General features: G+C 43.4%; 2 protein-coding genes across 4 annotated transcripts in view; one reads left to right on the top strand and one right to left on the bottom strand.

Moving 5' to 3' along the window:
* LOC122549439 (tripartite motif-containing protein 54-like) overlaps positions 1 to 9,747 on the top strand; it is an 83,257-nt gene extending 73,510 nt beyond the window's left edge. For both annotated transcript variants that reach the window (XM_043689272.1, XM_043689271.1), the window contains one exon: positions 9,607 to 9,747. In XM_043689272.1, the coding sequence (XP_043545207.1) occupies positions 9,607 to 9,726 (120 nt within the window). In that variant the 3' untranslated portion in view covers positions 9,727 to 9,747. The remainder of the gene's footprint in view (positions 1 to 9,606) is intronic.
* Positions 9,748 to 10,308: 561 nt separating this feature from the next.
* On the bottom strand, positions 10,309 to 12,294 carry LOC122549440 (corticoliberin-like). 2 transcript variants are annotated; one of them, XM_043689273.1, is made up of 2 exons: positions 12,089 to 12,294; positions 10,309 to 11,031 (listed from the first exon to the last, which is right to left on the bottom strand). In XM_043689273.1, exon 2 carries the CDS (start codon positions 11,013 to 11,015, stop codon positions 10,539 to 10,541), a length of 477 nt encoding a protein of 158 aa, XP_043545208.1. In that variant the 5' UTR covers positions 11,016 to 11,031; positions 12,089 to 12,294; the 3' UTR covers positions 10,309 to 10,538. The 2 variants fall into 2 exon arrangements, with proteins under 2 accessions (XP_043545208.1, XP_043545209.1); XM_043689274.1 differs by lacking the exon at positions 12,089 to 12,294 and adding an exon at positions 11,228 to 11,302.
* Between the last annotated feature and the right edge of the window lie 6,893 nt (positions 12,295 to 19,187).

Here is a 19,187-nt window from a genome sequence, read left to right as displayed (position 1 = left end):
GGGGGTCTATAATACAATCCCAATAACGTGATCATCCCTTTCTTATTTCTCAGTTCCACCCAAATAACTTCCCTGGATGTATTTCCAGGAATATCCTCCCTCAGCACAAGTGTAATGCTATCCCTAATCAAAAATGCCACTCTCTTGCCTCCCTTTCTATCCTTCCTGTAGCATTTGTATCCTGGAACATTAAGCTGCCAGTCTGTCCATCCCTGAGCCATGTTTCTGTAATTGCTATGATATCCCAGTCCCATGTTCCTAACCATGCCTTGAGTTCATCTGCCTTTCCTGTTAGCCCCCTTGCATTGAAATAAATGCAGTTTAATTTATCAGTCCTACCATGTTCTCTGATTTGTCCCTGCCTGCCCTTGACTCGCTTCTGTTGTCAACTGTACCAGTCTCAGATTGATCTCTTTCCTCACTATCTCCCTGAGTCCCACCCCCCCACCTTACTAGTTTAAATCCTCCCAAACAGTTCTAGCAAATTTCCCTTCCACTTTAAGTGCAATCCGTCTTTTTTGTACAGGTCACTTCAACCCCAAAAGAGATTTCAATGATCCAAAAATGTGAATCCTTCTCCCATACACCAGCACCTCAGCCATGCATTCATCTGCTCTATCCTCCTAATCCTGCTCTCACTAGCTCGTAGCACCGGGAGTAATCCAGATATTACTACTTTCAAGGACTTCTTTTTTAAATTCCTGCCTAGCTCTCTGTAATCTTCCTTCAGAATCTCAACTTTTTCCCTTCCTATGTCTTTGGTTCCAATGTGGACAATGACCTCTTGCTGACCCCTCTCCCTCTTGAGAACATTCTGCACCCTCTCCGAGACATCCTTGATCCTGGCACCAGGGAAACAACACACCATTCCGAATTTTCACTTCTGGCCACAGAAATGTCTGTCTGTACCTTGGACTAGAGAGTCCTCTAACACAATTGATCTCTTGGAACCTGACGTACCCCTCATTGCATTAGAGCCAGTCTCAATACCAGAAACCTGGCTATTCGTGCTATGTTCCCCTAAGAATCCATCACCCCATACATTTTCCAAAACTGCATACTTGTTTGAAATGGGAATAGCCACAGAAGACTCTTGCACTAACTGCCTACCTCTCTTACCTTTCCTGGAGTTAACCCATCTATGTGACAGTATCTGCAACTTTTCTCCCTTCCTATAACTGCCATCCACCACACACCATTGCTGTTGCAAGTTCCTCATTGCTTCTAACTGTCTCTCCAACCGATCCATTTAATCTGATAGGATTCGCAACCAACAGCATTTATTGCAGATATAATCCTCAGTAACCCTAAACTCTCCTTAAACTCTCACATCTGACAAGAAGTGCATATCACTGCAAAGGCCATTTTTGCTCCTTCACAATGTACAGACCCAGAAAATAACACCTTCTTATTCCTCTACAAAATACTGCTCCAGGTTAAATTAATAGTTATGGCTTATATTTTATGTTTAATCAAGAGACATATCTCAAAAAATATATAATCAAGAAAGGACGCACACTACTCACTACTGCAGACTTTCTTTAGGCTACACTTAAACGGTTCACTTTTCTGATTCTGTGCTGTGACTTCACCCAGTTCCTCCAAAATCAGTTGTGAATTTCTCTGTTTGTTAATTTTCCCAGACGCACTCCAATGTCCAGCAATACATGAATTCAAACAGCGTCCTCTGAACTGTCCAAATACTTTCCAATCTTTGGATTTTTCTGTGTTCAATTCAATTCTTCATTATTTTCAACCTAGAAACAAGCTCACATCTTTCAGTGTTTTCTGTCTCCTGTCATAAAACCCACAATTTAACCAAGTTTCCATGAGCACTCCAGATCGTCTTGTAACCCTGTCTTCTGACAGGTATTAATGTGAAATCACAGTTTCAGAAAGACTAACCCAATTATTTTTAAACCCCCTTTGTAGAAATTAACCAACATCCATATGCCACTCGTTTAAAATCTAAAATTTACAAAATTTATTCATAAACATGAATCACACTTTTCATCACAAAGTTTACCAATTCAGTTCAGACTTACTTCAAGATCCAAAGCAAGCAGAAATGTTTTACAAAAGTTAGAGTTCTGGCAGTAGGCCTAAATAATAATAAATTTAATAAAACCCAAAAGAGTTGCGGATGCTGTAAATCAGAAACGAAAACAGAAGTTGCTGGAAAAGCTCAGCAGGTCTGGCAGCATCTGTGGAGAGAAATCAGAGTTAACGTTTCGGGTCCAGTGACTCTTTCTCAGAACACTGAGGAGCGGCCACTGGGCACGAAACATTAACTCGGATTTCTCTCCACAGATGCTGCCGGCCCTGCTGAGCTTTTCCAGCAATTTCTGTTTTTGTTTTTGACATTAATAATCTTGTTGGCTGATAATGTAATTGGCAAATGTATTTTGGGTGTAGATATGTGTGATTTGACACAATTTATTGGAAGAATGTGGAGGCAATTAATTATTTGGATAATAAGAGACTAAATAGGGAAGAAGAAAGAGGAATCTAGAGTATAGACAGACAAAGTTCTGAATGTAGCAAAGCAAGTTAATTCAGTCATAAAATAAAACAAGCATCACCATTCATTTGTAGACAAGTGATGTTCAACTTGTACAGAAAATTGTTAGACCACACCTTATTGTGCACTGCTCTAGTCTCCATATTATTTAAATAATATAGTGACACTGAAAAATTTGGAAAAGGATAATACCAATATTGAGATGACGCACTTAACAAGAAAGACTGACTAACAGAGATTCTTTTCAGTGGGACATAGGCTATTGAGGAATGACCAGTTGGATGTATTTTAGATTATGTTAAGATTTGATAGACACAGAGAAAATCTGTACAGTTGTGGTAATTCCAAAGTTGACGTTTTGGAAAGATAATCACTGGCAAACCAGTAGAGTATTAAAGAAATTTCTTTACCCAAAATATGGTATAATTGTGGAGCTCTGGCTGTAAGCAGCTGTTGAGGTCAATGGAAGGTACATTTAAGGGGAAATTAGGTAAGCGTATGAGGAACAAAAGAAATAGAAGATTCTGATAAGGTGAGATCAAGAGTGCAAGGAGGCTCTTGTGAAATGTAAGCACTCTGTGGAGCAGTTGGGCTATGAAACCGCTTTCTATACAATGAGCACAATGATATAACTCTAATAGAATGGTAAATAGTGCAGTGTGCATTACGTATTAATATCCAAACTGACTCCAGAGCAAAATGAAGTGAGATTCATTTTCCATGGAGTCTAGCTAGACATTATTCACCTGATTTCACCTGACAAAGGAGCAGCGCTCTGAAAGCTTGTGATTTCAACTAAACCTGTTGGACTATAACCAGGTGTCGTATGACTTCTGACTTTGTCCACCTTAATCCATCATCGGCACTTCCACATCATGTGCTTGTTTCACCTCTGAGTTTGAGTTCTGACTGTTGATGCAGCTTGCATTTACACTGTAAGTGTAGGTTCATTGCAAAGTGAAACAATTTGAAACCAAAGTGCTGTTCTCGTGTAAACATATCCTTAGATTGTTTCTCATGGAAGCATACCCTGAGATTGTTTCTTCACTTTCTGCTGGATAGTGCTTGTCCTCAACTTTATTTTGTTCATGGGAATCACCTCTCTTCATTGGTAGATTAGTATTCCAAAATGTTCCTCCAGTATGTTATCTTCCATCCTGGGAATAATGCATTGGAAAAACTTTATTTGAAGATATGAGGTAGTGCAAGAAATTAAACAATGCTTTGCTCATCTCCAGTCACAACTTTCAGTAAAGAACACTACCACTGAAGAAAACCCTTTTCTCGATCCATAACATCTTTAGGACTTTGCTTTACTTTTTTCCTGCTCTGATACAATAGCCGTTATGTGTTTCTGAGATTGGTTGCTCAGTTCAAAAGCTGTTGTGCTTTTTCTTTTTCTAAAGTATAACTTTATCTGAATATAAATATGTCAAGATAATTACTAGAAATTGCATTTTATTCTTGTTTCATATGACAAAGTTTTCTATCAAAGTATGCTGACAAACATTAACTTATTCTTTCTTGTAAAGTCTCTAACACATGGGACTTAAAAAAACCAGCAGTATGTTGATGCTGAGTAAATGAATTCATGACAAAACAATGAAACAGCTAAAATGCTGCTCTGTTTAGTCTATTGAAGGAGAATGCCATAACAGTCAATTATCCAACAATTATATAACAATGTTTGTCTTAAATTATACTTTGACAGAGGCAATGTTTATAGAAACAGAATTGACTGGTTCAGCATGTTTGCTTCACTGAAATATTGCAGGAGAATTCTAAATTGAGAATATTTCAATTAACAGAAATATCTATGATTATATGACGTCATGATAAATTTGCTTTTTTCCATTATATCTTTAATTTCATATATCAATCCATCTTCATGACCTGAGCTTTAAACTTTGGAATCCAGTACGAATGATTCCATTTTTTGTTCCATTATTATACCCCCTGCAATGACTTTTGTTGTTCCCAAAATACTTGTTACACTGAAAACAGCAGAAATATTCAGAGACTCAAGTCAGGCTGAGAACTAAATTTCATTGTTCCACAGATAGATGTCCATTGCCAAGGCTGCATCATGAGGATGTGTTACAGGAAAAGCAATAGGATGTGCTAATGTGACACAGATGGGGAATTGACACAGAAAAAATATACCTCAGAAAATCCAGTATCAATCAAAGAAAACATAACCACTTGATTTGAGAAGTACAAACTGCCCGGTTAAGGTGCAACTAAATTTCAACAGTGCTATAATTTCTTTTGTTACATCTTTTCAATACAGTATCTGAAATTGAAGTTACAACAGACCTGTTATCTCCCAGTGGAAAGATCAAAGTCCACAAGTTGGACATAGCTGAGTTTATATTTCATGTTGTTCATTGGATTATCTGACGGGCAGGCATGTTTCACCATTGATTCAGCAAGAGATTTTCTGTCCTTGGCATCAGTACAGGTTGACACTTCTCCTGTTTAATGTTTGCTGTAATGTTCTCGGACTGTTTTGTTTCCATCCTTTCCTGTCCCAAAGATGGTGATTTGTTCTCTATTACCTTGGAAATTAATGATACTCCTCAGCAACTCACTCTAAAAAAATTCTCCATAATTTAAATCCTTTATTAGCTATTGCTGCATCAATGGGAGTAATCCCAGCATTTCATGTTAGCCCATAAAATATGGAGGCAGAAGTAGTCCATTCAGCCCATTGTGTCTCCTCTGCCATCCAATGAGACCATGGTAAATCTTCATCTCCATGAAGATTAGTGAATCTCTTCATTTTCTGCCTTTTCCCCAGAAGCATGGGTACCCTTACGGATCAAAAATCTGTCCATTTCAGCACTGAATATACTTCATGACACGGCCTCTACTGTCCTCTGCGCTACAGAATTCTTTAGATTCATTACCCTCTGTTGAAAAAGAAAGCCTCCTTGTCTCTGTCTTAAATGGGTGACACCTTACTCTGAGATTATACCCTCTGGTCCTAGACTCTCTCACAAGGGGAAACAATCACTCCATATCTACTTTATCAAGACCCTGCTCTCATTTTTCTAAATTCCAAAGTCCATAATCTCACATCTTCCCATATTATATTCCATCTGCTAAGATTTTTTTCCCACTCACTTAACCTGTCTGTATCCCAATGTAGACTCTTTTAGTGCCATTCTCCCCACTTACCTTTCCCATGTTTTTGTGTCATCTGCAAACCTGGCAATAATATGTTTACTTCTGTAATCAAATTGTTTATATGTGTATTGTAAAAGTATTGTGGCCCGAGCACTAATTCAACACTCCACTAATGACAGACTGCCATTCTGGTAATACCTCCTTTCCCTCAATTCTCTGTCTTCTATCATCTTTGTCTTCTATAACCAATCCTCAATCCATGTTCTAACCAATACTGTGGGCTCTTCTCTTATTAAGTAGCCTATGTGTGATACTTTATCAAAAGCCATGTTTTGCTCCTAACTTTATTCATCTATCCAAGGCATCATTCTTTTTAATCAATGGTATAAATTTATGTCACTTTCATGTCCTTGATTATTTATCCACTAACGATCTGCTCCCATCCCTGTGCTTTTCTTTCTGAATATATTACCTCGCACTTACTCATATTAAGTTATATCTGCTGCCTCCTGCCCTTTCCGCTAACATCTCTGCATCATCCTTAACGTGTGTCAACGTTTCTATATTCAGCAGAATTTCAGATTGTGTTTACTGTGCTCAAATCCAAATAATCTATATTAACCAAGAACAAAGATGAACCCAAAGCTGAGCCCTGGAGTAGATCATCTGCAACCCCCCTTTCCATTCGGAGTGACCAACACTAATTTACATTCATCCTGACATTCATCAATTACTTACAGATTAGTTGCTGGTCCTTTCTTTTTTTTTCTTGCAGTTGCTTTGATTGGCTGAGTGTTTGTTGCTGTCTATAGTTGTTTAATGTCTACACAGCAGTGTGCCTGGTGGTGAAGGCGGTTTTGTTAACTTCAGGACTTCTGTACAAGCAACTGCTTGGGTCATGTGGGTGCACTTCAATTCCTCCAGTTTACACAACCTCACCTCATGAGAGGAAGGGATGAAGAGGGTCAGTCAGTACAATCTGGCTGATGTAATGGCTGAATGGTTGGCAGTGTGAACAAGCTGTGAGCTGTTGTTGTCAGACTTGACAAGCTGAAGGCGCAGTGGAAAGTTTGAGTCTCAGCTTTGTGTCCTGACTGACAGGGAACGTTGATAGGTGAGTGGTGGGGGTGTAGCACTTGGCAGGGTATGACATTTAAGGATGAATTCAATTATCCTGGCCACTCACATAAGCTTATTGAAATTCACAGTGCAGCATGTTTGTCTTTGAACTTATCCTCTGGAATAACCCTCCACGGGTATGAGCCTTCTCAGTAAGTGGGTGCTGGTTGTTCAGTTCACTTGAGGAATATAAGACATGCTGGTTCCTTTCTGCCTTTCACGAACAGGTCCCCATTGCAGCTTCCAACAACGTTTGGAGCTCACTTTCTGCCCTGCTGTGCCATTCTGCAGTATTTCCATAGTGACTGCCACAAACAGATGAGGCACTAAGTGTGTGTACACACCAGGAGGAGAGTGTCACAACGAGCTGCTGTTACTGGTCAAGTCCGGGTACACTGGAGGTGAATCTGGGCAAGGGTGGAGTTGTGGGTGGGGGTATGGGGGGGGCAGAGAAAAAAACAGCAGCAGCAACTGCCCCAGCCCCCGCCCCTAACTCTGGGAAGGACCATCCCCATGCAGCACAATGACTGGAGAGGGATAGGCAGGGAGTGAGTTTGGCAAAGCAGATTGTCAGCAGGTCTGTCAGCATCTGTGGGGAGTGAAGGCTGAGGAAGGGTCACTGGGCTCGAAAAGTTAACTCTGAGTTTCTCCAACAATTTCTGTTTTTCTTTCACCCCCTTCCCAGGGCAGCTTTTTTTAAACAGTCAGTCCTTAAACTGAGGAGAATCTAAATCTCCTGGTTATATTTTTTCTTTTTTCCCCACTGTTAGGCGGTAGTGCTTATATTTTTCCCAGCACTCATTCTGTGCGTACGGGTGTGAGACACAGTGAAAGACAACAGGTGTATAAATCTTTATTCATTTCACCACCAGCAGGAAGAAAGGAAACACCCAGGTGGCCAGTGACTAGCAGTGCCCTTCACATCAAAGGGCAATGCTGTGTGATCAAACAGTGAAGGGGAGGGCACCTAGGGCAGCTTTACTCCCTGCCTGACTGTCAGACCCACTTCAACCACTACACACCTCCCCTCTAAGAAGTATACGGTACCTTTCATCAGCGCTGAGTAAGCAACACGTTGCTAATGAATCAATAGCATTATTAGCCCAAGGTGCATGTTAAACAGGATGAGCTGGATGTTAAATGGTTGGGACTGCATGATGTGCAATCCCTGCAGTGCTCTGGATACTTGTGCATCACTTGTTTTTAGGCACTATTAACCCCATTGAGTACAAAAGACAGGAAGTTAGATAAATTATTTCCATTGGTTGGGGATTCTAGAACTAGAGGTCATTGTCTGAGAATTAGGGCCAGACCTATCAGGAGAGATGTCAGGAAGCACATCTACACACAAAGGGTGGCAGAGCTTTGGAACTCTCTACAACAGCATTTGATGCATGATCAGATGATATTTTAAATCTGAGACAGATATTCTTTAAGAAATGTATTAAGTGATACGGTCAAAGGCGGGCATATGAGATTGAACCATAGGTCAACCACATTTCATTGAATGGTGAAACAGGCTTGAGGGGCTGAATGGCCTCCTCCTGTTCCCGCGGTGCCATCTTATATGAACTAGCTCAGTCCCAGCTGGAGTACGGTGTCCGATTGGGATCCCACATTGTGGAAAGGATGGGAAAACTTTGGCTAAGGTTTAGCGTAGTGGAAAATCATTGGATTCATTCTGGGAATGCGGGATAGATTGGAGAAAGTGGGCCTGCCTCCCAAGACCAGGAAAAAGAGATTGGATGGAAGTGATTTGGTACGGTGAAGGCTTCGGGAAGGATCAAAGGAGATAATGGACCGTTTCAATGATGGAGCCAAGCTTAAGGCGTTTAGTGTTTCCACGTGGACTGTACTGGCTGAGTAAGTCATAGCCCTGAGAAAGGGGGAATGGAATACAGGGACATGAGATAAGCGGAGGAATGAGATTGATTGAATGAAGAGAGATGAAGGACACCATGTGGCCGAGTGGCCTCTTCCTGTGCTGCACTATTTCCTAATTCTATGACGAGCTGAACATTCTAGCAAATAATACTCCAGCTGGTCTCTGTAATTCCAGTCTTCAAGGTCATCGCCCACTTTGTTGTTACATTTAGCTTCGCTCAGTCAGAATGTTCCGCGGGAAAACAAAACTACCCGGGCGCTTTAGAAATGCAACTTTATTCCACGGGCGGGTCCTACAGACTGGGCGCAGACGCTCCCTGTAACGGGAAGGGGTGGACAGCTGGAGAAATGGGAGGAGAAATGTCTTAAATCTGGTGTTTCGAAGAAAGTCGAGGCGGGGAATGAGCTGTCGGATTATTGGAGTGAATGTTGCGGCCTCCCACCCACGCGAGGGGGTTTTGTCCACTTTAGGACAGACACAGAGAAATGTCGGAAACAAACACAGAAAGTGCTGGAGAAACTCAGCGGGTCTGGCAACCTCTGTACAGAGAGAGAGGAGAGTTAATTCTGCTTCCTCTCCAGACCTGTTGAGTTTCTCCAGCAATTTCTGCGCCTGTTTGCGATTTCCAGCATCCGCAGTTTGTCAAATTGTTGTTTTAACGTTGTTACAAAGGCACAGGAGCTGTGAGATAAACGAGACGGCATTGTTTCAGCTCCAGAGCAGGTACATGGATACAGCAGCCCCCAAACCCCTCTGTTAGCCCGATCCTCCGGTGGGTCTGGCCCCGAGGGATAGGGCACTGCCCGCTCAGATGCCAAGGCGCTGGGGATGGTGTGGCTGGGGGGGATTGGGGGGGGGGGGGGGGGGGAATGGCAGATCAAACTGTCAGGCTCCAGGGGAGCTGTTAATGGCCACTGAAGTAACCGAATGTCTTTGTGTCTCCCTGTTGCAGACTGGTTCTGATGACTGTGCCACAGGCCAAAGCGAAGATACAAGCGGCGGGGGGCAGAAAGTAGGAGAAGGAAGTCGCCACGTGTTCTCCTTTTCCTGGTTAAACTCGCTGGCTAAATAGACAGAGAGGGAGAGAGAGAGAGAGAAAACACCACATCCAGGCAAACAGCCGATCCCTCCCAAAACAACAGCGGGAACTCATTGCGAAGCTGACCCCTGGGTCTCCTGCTCCAAGTTGGATAACTGTTGGGTCTTTGTGCTTTGGTGACCGAGGGCTTGTTTAATTCTGATGGGGAGTACCTGCCCAAACTCTCTGGTGGGACAGTCTCCGATATCATTCCCCCTCGGGCTCGGCAAATACTAACCCTTTCAATCGTCCCCTTGAGCCGGAGCTAGAGAGCGCAAGAAGTGAGGCAGAGGGGTTGGGAGTGGGGGGGGCTGGGGGAGGGAAGGGGAGCTGGGGGAGATGGGAGGGGTGGTCGCCTTCGGACAAAACGTGGGACGTGCGATTGGCTGGATCGCCTTCCCAGGGGTTGCCTGAGGGTTGAGTGCATTGAGTAAATGCTTCCTTGTGGCGACAAGCCTCGGAAAATGCAAGAAAGAACCAAAGGGCGATCTTTATTCAGGGTTTCCGCGCCCGGTGATCCGCGGGCACCTCCCTCTGCTATGTCAGGCTGAATTGAACAGGACATTGGCTCCACAATAAAGCATAAAGCAGCTTTTATTAAAAAATATAAATATCAGACATTCTCTTACACATTGATTGAGCACCGATACGTTTATTCACTACAATTCTACACTGGACTGTCAGCTACAGGATTGGGTTGGTTGAACTGCACACTGTAACAGTTTAGCGCTATAAAAATAAACACTAGTGTCAGAGCAGCGCTATGATTGATGTTCTTGTGGTGGGGCCACCTCCCTCCCTCTCTCTCAGCCGATGAGCTCCATTATTTTGCGGTTGGTGTGAGCCTGTTGTTCCATTTGCTCAGCCCTGGCCATTTCCAGCACTTCCCGGAGAAGGTGGAATGTTAGATCCAAGGAAATCGGAGGGTCGTCTAACCTCTTCCCTCTGTCTAACATCCCACCCCTCTCGGCCTGGTATCTGCTGCTAACTTGCTCCAAGTCTCCAACTGGGTCTCGCAGAATGTGCTTCGGGAAAGTTGGATCAGAAAGGACCATCTGCCAGCGGGCGGGAGAGACCCCAGCGCTGTCCTTGGAATCTTTGGCCGGGAGCATGAGGTATTCCTCCCCATCGCGGATCCAGAATGGACCAAGGGACTGTTGGAGTGCTGCCTGGGGATCCGGGCGGGTCCTGCTGGGCGTGGAGCTATCCAGGGCTCGGCAATGCCCACTGCGGAAGAAGAGAACAAGCAGGATAACCGTGTAGGACAGCAGCGGAGTCTTCATGACAGGGGCTGCCAATCTGCAAGACAGAACCAGATAAAAGCTGTCACCAAATCCTAAACTGGCACCAATTCCTAAACTTGGCACCAAATCCTGAACGGCACCAAATCCTCAGCTCCTGTCACATTCATCCAACCACGGGCCAGAATTAGGCAGCATTTCGTTTGTCTTTTAGTGAGTGGGTAACGGATCATTGAGGGGATCACTTCACTTACTGGAACTTAAAGTGAGCTCAAAGCCCTGCCACAGGAACTGCACCCGGCGCCTCTCAGAACCTTTGCCTCCTTGCTTTCCAGTAGGGAAAAGGAGATTCGACGTTTCGGGCACATGCCCTTCCTCAGGAATGAGCAGAGAGTGTGCTCATTCCTGAGGAAGGGCATGTGCCCGAAACGTCGAATCTCCTTTTCCCTAGATGCTGTCTGACCTGCTGTGCTGTTCCAGCAATAAAGTTTCAGCTTTGATCTCCAGCGTCTGCAGACCTCACTTTCTCCTCCTTGCTTTCCAGTTGACTTTGACCCATCATTTCAGGTGAAATCATTGACACCAAATTAAACAGGGTAAACTGGCGAGCCATTTCCGCGTGATAAATGCGGAAATGTAAACGTTGCCATGAGCAAGAAATTACACATAAACGCGCGCACACACATCCTGCATGGCCAAGTCTTTACATCTTAAAATAAAAGCTCCATGTTTCAAATTAATTATCTGAACCAGTTTGTAAACTTTTTTTTTGTTTTATTTTCCTTCTCAAAAACCCAGCCGCCTCTGTAACCCAGTGTTAACGAGAATAAATCACACAGAACAGTCTCAATCATGTTGACACGACACGAATCGAGTTAACAGACACCAAAATAATCCGGAAATCTTGGAGTTTATATTGGAGACATGCTGTGTTTCGAATAGAAAATGCCAGTCAAAAATTCTGTCGAGATTTTCCTCGCGTTCTTTTCTTTTGAAAAGCAAGTCCCTAATCGACTCCAGTAACCGCCTCATTTTGAGGCAGGATAAGAATCAACTTCAGATTGCATTTTGTTTTTAAGTAGCAAATGGATGGAGAATGATTAAGAAATACATACCGTGTAACTTCTTAACGGCAGAGGATGGTCTGGCCAGTGCTGCAGTTCGCTCCCTGCAGATGAGATTGCAAGCTGGTAGGAAGTTATTTGGGGGGACAGACTGATTCCTGGACTTTTATACTTGCTTCTCAGCTTTGGGTATCACGTCTGTAGCCTGCTTAATGACGCAGAACATGGGAGCATGGTGCCGGCACATTTATGAATGAAAAGGGAGGGGGAGGAGACCACTCTCTGTCTGTCTCTCTCTTTCTCTAATATACACATATACACACACTTTCACACAGGCACACACACACGAATACTGAATTTATTGGGAGGTGCATTTAACCACCCCCCACCCCCTCCCATTTTCTCTCTCTCTCTCTCTGTCTTACTCTTACTCTCACACTCTGACACACACACTCTCTCACACACATCCACTCTCTTTCTCTCTCTCTAACCGCGGGGGGACTCCACTCCCCAGCAATCGGTAATTTGTGAAACCCACAGGTTCATATAGAGAACCAGCCCCCTCCCCATCCCACCCCGATTGAAACCAGGTTAACAGCAGACTGACGGCGAGAATGAAGCCCAGATTATCCAGTTCTGACGAAGGGTCACCGGACCCGATACGTTAACTCTGATTTCTCTCCACAGCTGCAGCCAGACCTGCTGAGCTTCTCCAGTAATTTCTGTTGGTGTTTCTGCCCAGATTATCGTCCATTTCAAAACCTTCGGGGTTCGTTTTGAGGAGTGTTACAGGGAGCCCGAGCCACTGAAATTGGAGATTCAGAGGGGAAATTTCGAGTTGTAAGGGAATTGGAGCTTGCTCGAGGCTATTAGTGCTAAGGGTGGGTTTGGGCATTTCCCGTATTCACAGTTGGGGGGCTCTGACTGGGGCTGAGTGAGTTTGGCAGAGAGACAGAGCGGTTTGAAGTAGAGAGAACTGTCCGAGGTGCTGAAATCTCCAGCCCGGCCAATTCTCCCTGAGCCAACTGGGTTTCTCTCGTTTCCGCTGCTGCCGAGGCTGCTTCCCCTTTCTGGTTTTCAGGAAAACATTTGCAAAGAGACAACTACTTCACAGGAAAAGGTTTTGTGCGGAAGGAAATGTACATTCTGAATGAAATGTGCACCCTAACGAATTTCGCGGCACGTTGCTGCGCGGCCAGTCCAGCAACAAATAAACAAAAACAGAAAACTTTGATGAATGGTTTTCTCACGCATTTTGAGGTGATAGTGATTTGAACCATTTTGCTGGGCATACCTTGGAAGATCTCTCACAGCGTTACTTCAACACTGCCCGACTGTAAGAGTCAGATTCCCTCCTGTACGTTTTGAATCATTTCTTATAGAGCCGAACAAAACAGACCCCTCTCCGTTCGGATGAGTCGGTCTGTGAATCAGGGTCACTCTCAATTCCACTGGGTTGATTTTTGAGAAGGAAATCTACGCTGACAACCAATCTTTAGGAATCTAGTGCTGCGAATCACTTTTAAAGTTTAATTGTGGGGCAACTATTTTAACATAAAATGTAATCTCCAACACCCGGACGAATGCTTGAATACCATGCGAATAGAGGGATATGAATCCTGTAAGTGAAGATAGTTTTAGTATGGAATGGGAAAACATATCGGCGCAGACTTGAGGGCCGAAGCGTCTGTCCCTGTGTTATTTTGTTCAATTGTTCATTGTGATCGTTGAAGCTCCAGAGTTTATAACGCGTGGATGATATGCATTTTCTCAATACGCTTTCCTCGTTTATTATTTCCAATGTACAGTTTCATGTTGAGAGTGTGTTGCTGGAAAAGTACAGCAGGTCAGGCAGCATCCAAGGAACAGGAGAATCGACGTTTCGGGCAAAAGCCCTTCTTCAGGAATTTTATGCCCGAAACGTCGACTCTCCTGCTCCTCGGGTGCTGCCTGACCTGCTGCGCTTTTCCAGCACCACACTCTCGACTCTGATCTCCAGCATCTGCAGTCCTCACTTTCTCCTAATATATAGTTTTATACCGAACATTTGCATCTTGCCCAGTAATGATTACCAAGTTGTTGCCACCCTGCCATCCTGCATCTCCCTCTGACACACTTTTTAATGAATCCCAGGAAAAGCATGCGGTTTCCTCTTTCTTACTCATTGAGGGGGGTACTTTGGATCATTGGAATCACAGAATGGCTGCACCATTGTTATTTAAAGGTTCACCATGACTTTGTGATTTTAAACTCTATGCCCCTATTGATAAAGCCGTGTTCCATATATCTTATCAACCAGAGAAATTGCTAGAGAAACTCGGCAGGTCTGGCAGCATCTGTGGAGAGAGAAATAGTGGAACATTGGGACGGAGTTCTGAAGAAGATTCCCGGACTCGAAAGGTTGACTCTGTTTCTCGCTCTCTACGGAGACTGCCAGACCTGCTGAGTTTCTCCAGCAATTTCTGTTTTCGTGTCTGATATCCAGTGTAGGCAGTTCTGTGTTTTATTCTATTGTCTGGTTGGTTATTTTCTTGACCTAGCTTACCAAAACATAATTAAACTTTGGAATCACAGAATGGTTACAAAGCAGGAGGTCACTGACAGACCCTGTCCCTGCCTGCTCCCTAACACTAACTTACCCTTCCTCTTATAGGCTGACATCAGTCTCCACCAGTTATTATATAATTTCTCCCTGACAACAGCACTGGAAGCTGCTTCAGCACCTTTCAGACAGGCTTCTCCAGACCCAAAGCACTGGCTGCATTAAAAATTACCCTCATGTCACATTTTGTCAGGGAGCTTCAATTCTTTATTTAAAGCAATGTCTTCATGCCTACTCTCTCTCTCTCCTGATTTTGCAGATCACTATTCAATCTCCTCTCAATATTTTCTTAGAATCCCTACAGTATGGAATTAGGCCATACAGCCCATCAAGTCCACACCAACCCTCTGAAGAGTATCCCACCCAGACTCACCCCACTACCCTATAATCCAGCATTGCCCATGGCTAACCTACCTAGCCTGCACATCCCTAGACACTATGAGTAATTTAGTATGGCTACTCCACCTAACCTGCATATCTTTGTGCTGTGGGAGGAAAGCTGGGCATCCAGAGAAAAACCATGCAGACATGGGGAGAACGTGCAAATGCCACAGAGACAGTCGGCCAAGGATGGAATTGAAACCAGGTCTCTGGCATTGTGAGGCAGCAGTGCTAACCACTGAGCCACTGTGCTGCTGAGAGGAGTCCCAGAACCTACATCATATCTTGGCAACTAAAGTCTCTCATCTCCAGACCATTCTTGTTTTTACACACACTTCCTAATGTCTTCACATTCTCCCTAAGGAATGGTGTTTAAGAACTGGACAAAATTATCCAGTTGTGACTGTACCAATGTTATTTAATGCTTCACTATTATTTTGTGTTTTTGAACCCTGTCATTATTGATAAAGCTCATGTCCTATACATCGTATTAATCACTTTCTTAAGCTTCCTGAAACAACTGAAACATAATTTGTACAGATATGCACCCAATGATCTTACAACCCTTTTAGACTTGTATTCTTTGCTGTATATCACACTCCTGGTTTAGCTCAAATTACCCTGGAAAGGTAAAGAATTTTATACATTTGAACAGCAAGTTAAATAAACCATTTCATGCTGCTAATATGCAATGGCTTCACAAGTAATACTTTCCACTAGCAGGATACTCACATCTGCCCAAAATGGACCTACATCACAATTAAATGAGCTCATGTATGAATTTCAGTGAAAGTATGATGCCAGGCATGTAGGCAGTAATTCTCAATCACTGATGGATAGAATCAAACAGCGTGTTCCCTGACAGGCAGAGCACATCCCAGGCTCACAAAACTCAAAACAAATATCTTTGGTTGGGTATGATTGGACAACACTTACAGAACAACCTTCAGTGTCTTCATGGATATATTACCAATTCAAGATAATCAGCCAAATTCTCAACATAGCTCAGTGGTGCTTGCTAGAAGTGACTTGCATTCATGCACAGGAACCAATTCCCTGCAAACAAAATAAAATGTTCAAGCCACTGAGCTTATTTTGAACTATCTGATAGGCTAAGATAAAAGGTAGGGAGGAGGGACTTGGGGGAGGGGCATTGGAAATGCGATAGGTGGAAAGAGGTCAAGGTGAGGGTGATAGGTCAGAGTGGAGTGGGGGCGGAGAGGTCAGGAAGAAGATTGCAGGTTAGGAAGGCGGTGCTGAGTTCGAGGGATTTGACTGAGACAAGGTGGGGGGAGCGGTAATGAGGAAACTGGTGAAATCCGAGTTCATCCCTTGTGGTTGGAGGGTTCCTAGGCGGAAGATGAGGCGCTTTTCCTCCAAACGTCGAGTTGTTGTGGTCTGGCGATGGAGGAGTCCAAAGACCTGCATATCCTTGGTGGAGTGGGAGGGGGAGTTGAAGTGTTGAGCCACAGGGTGGTTGGGTTGGTTGGTCCGGGTGTCCCAGAGGTGTTCTCTGAAACGGTCTGCAAGTAGGCGGCCTGTCTCCCCGGAGTACTCTTCAACGGAATACAAAAAAAAAGAAACCTAGGAAAGGGGGGGGATCAAAACAAAAGCTAACAAACCTGATATCTCCCGCCACATTGCAGCATGAGTTGAGTTCCAGGTGTTCTAGTGGAAACCCAATACCAGTGGCCCTGAAAGTCACTGTGCCTCAAATTATATGTCAGTGGCTCTTTCAGGGATCCACTGGAGGTATGTGTGGGTCTTCCCAATCTGCACCCCATTGGTGAATCAAGGATGTGACCAATACCATGTTCATGTGGGCTAGCGATGTGTGATTCTACAATCATCTTCTTCATCAGGGGGAGAGATCAATCAGATTTAGAGCCATCTCAGGACTTCCCCAGGTGCAGGGTGTCATTGATTGTGTGTATGTGGCCATCAAGTCTTCAACAGATGAGCCAGCATCCTACTCAACGTGAAGGGCTTCCACCCTGTCGGTGTACAAATCACATCTTTCGGATGTTTGCACAGTTCCCAGGAAGCAGTTTGCAACATAATCATCTAAATCTCAGGAGGTTTGTGTTTCAAGCTATTTGGAGGATGAAGCCAACATTGTGGTACAGCACTAGCAAACATTACAGTGTCAGAAACATTGCCTTTCTGATGAGATATTAGACTGAGACCTGACCTCTTAAGCAATTGGCAAAATGGTTCCATGGCACAGTTGGAAGAGCAGAGAAAGCAATGTTCTGACCAACATTTCTATCTCACCCACTCCCACTGAAAGCTGTTTATCTAATTATTTATTCATGCGCTGTTTATAAGACCTATTGCACAAGCCTGGCTAATAGCCAGTCTGTATTTCTAAAGTAATTTGATAGTTATAATTTGTTCATTTTGTATTTTTTTGAGAATGTGGGCAAAGCTATCAAGGCCATCTTTTACCACCATCCCTTTATAAAATGAGCCAGTTCTGGAGAATCTTGTTGAAGCATTGCCATGTGTGTGGTATAGATAAAAACAAGGACTGCAGATGCTGGAAACCAGAGGCTAGATTAGAGTGGTGCTGGAAAAGCACAGGCAGCATCCGAGGAGCAGGAAAATCGACGTTTCGGGCAAAAGCCCTTCATCAGGATTCCTGATGTGTGGTATAGGTACATCCATAAATCTAAATAAAAACCACAAGATCTGTGGATGCTCTAAATTAGAAACAAAAACCCAATACTGAGGAAGTGTCAATCAACCTGAAACATTAACTCTGACTTCTCTGCATAGATGCTGCCAGACCTGCAAAGCTTTTCTAGCAATTTTTGTTTTTCCATACAGTTAGGTAGGGAGTTCCAGGATATTGATCCAGCAATAGTGAAAAAATGACAACGCAGATCGATGGCAGGATGGATGGTCATGTTCCCATTTGTCTCCTGCTCACCTTCTTTCAGATGAGACACCAGCAGTTTGAAACATGCTGATGAAGGAACTTTGCTGTAAATGCATTTTTTGATGGTACACATTGTGACCACTGTGGAGCAATTGTGGAGGGAGGGATGGTTTAATGTGACAGGCGAGGTGTCAATGAAAGAGGCTGACTTGTCTTTGATAGTACAAAACTTCTGGAGTGTTGCTATGACTGCACTCATCCAGGCGATGCAGAGTAATTCCATCACACTCATGACATATGCCTTGTGAATAGTGAACAGGGAGTCAGGAGTTGAGTTGCTCACCTTTGAATTTCTAGCCTCTGACCTGCCCTTATGGTCTTAGTATTTATATGGCCAGTTAAGTTTTCGGCCACGGTAACTTCCAGGATGTTGATAATAGGGATTCAACAATGTCAAAACCATTGAATGTTAAGGGAACTTGGTTAGTTTGTTTTTATTGGACATGGTTATTATCTGGCACAATGATTGTTATTTCTCCAGTCAAAGCTGAATATTGTGCCATCCTGGAGACATGAGGATGCCATAGAATGCTATTTTCTTTTCTATAAATTGCTGGAAAAGTGAAGTGCAGTCAAGGCAATAATTAGTTTTAAAAGGCTGACCATATTCTTCCTTAATTCAGATTTTATCACATTAAAGAATGCATACAACAAAGATTAAAGACGACTGTCATATTTTAATGAGTGAGCAATTTTTATATTACAAAAATTATTCATTTGTATAGCTTGGTTGATATTTAGGTACAATCAGACATGAAGTATAATTGTTTAATTAACATTTGCCTCACACATGTTCCTTTGTAAAATATTATTTCTGCTCAAGGAAAGTTGAAGATTTATTCCAGACTTTGCCCCCACTCTACATTCAGCCACAAGGAGGTGGCTAAAAACTATCTGGGTGAATGAGTGCACATGTGTGGCTCATATGTCATTACAAAGAATTCTGAATGTAAACCTTCAGTAAATCTGCAAGCGGGTCATTCAGTAGCATGTCTTACAGTGTTGGCAAGTGAAATGCTATGCATTTGTGCTTGAGTAGTTCCAGGTTGCTCTGTGGATGGATGATCTGAGTAACTGTTTTTAATTAAACATTGAAGACCTACAAATTGTGTTATGCGAATGTTGTGAAAGAGGTTAGGAAGCAAAACTAGGTAATTAGATATGAAATTACAAATACAGTTCTTAGCTTGTAGAAGACCTTTGCTCAGCTGTACAGGGTACCGCGA

Source organism: Chiloscyllium plagiosum, chromosome 4 (genome assembly GCF_004010195.1).
Source record: "Chiloscyllium plagiosum isolate BGI_BamShark_2017 chromosome 4, ASM401019v2, whole genome shotgun sequence".
NCBI lineage: Eukaryota > Metazoa > Chordata > Chondrichthyes > Orectolobiformes > Hemiscylliidae > Chiloscyllium > Chiloscyllium plagiosum.
This window is presented reverse-complemented; position numbering and strand designations above follow the sequence as displayed.

Bases quoted from the DNA above. Each gene is read 5' to 3' on its own strand.
- LOC122549440 (XM_043689273.1), bottom strand. From the start codon at position 11,015: ATGAAGACTCCGCTGCTGTCCTACACGGTTATCCTGCTTGTTCTCTTC.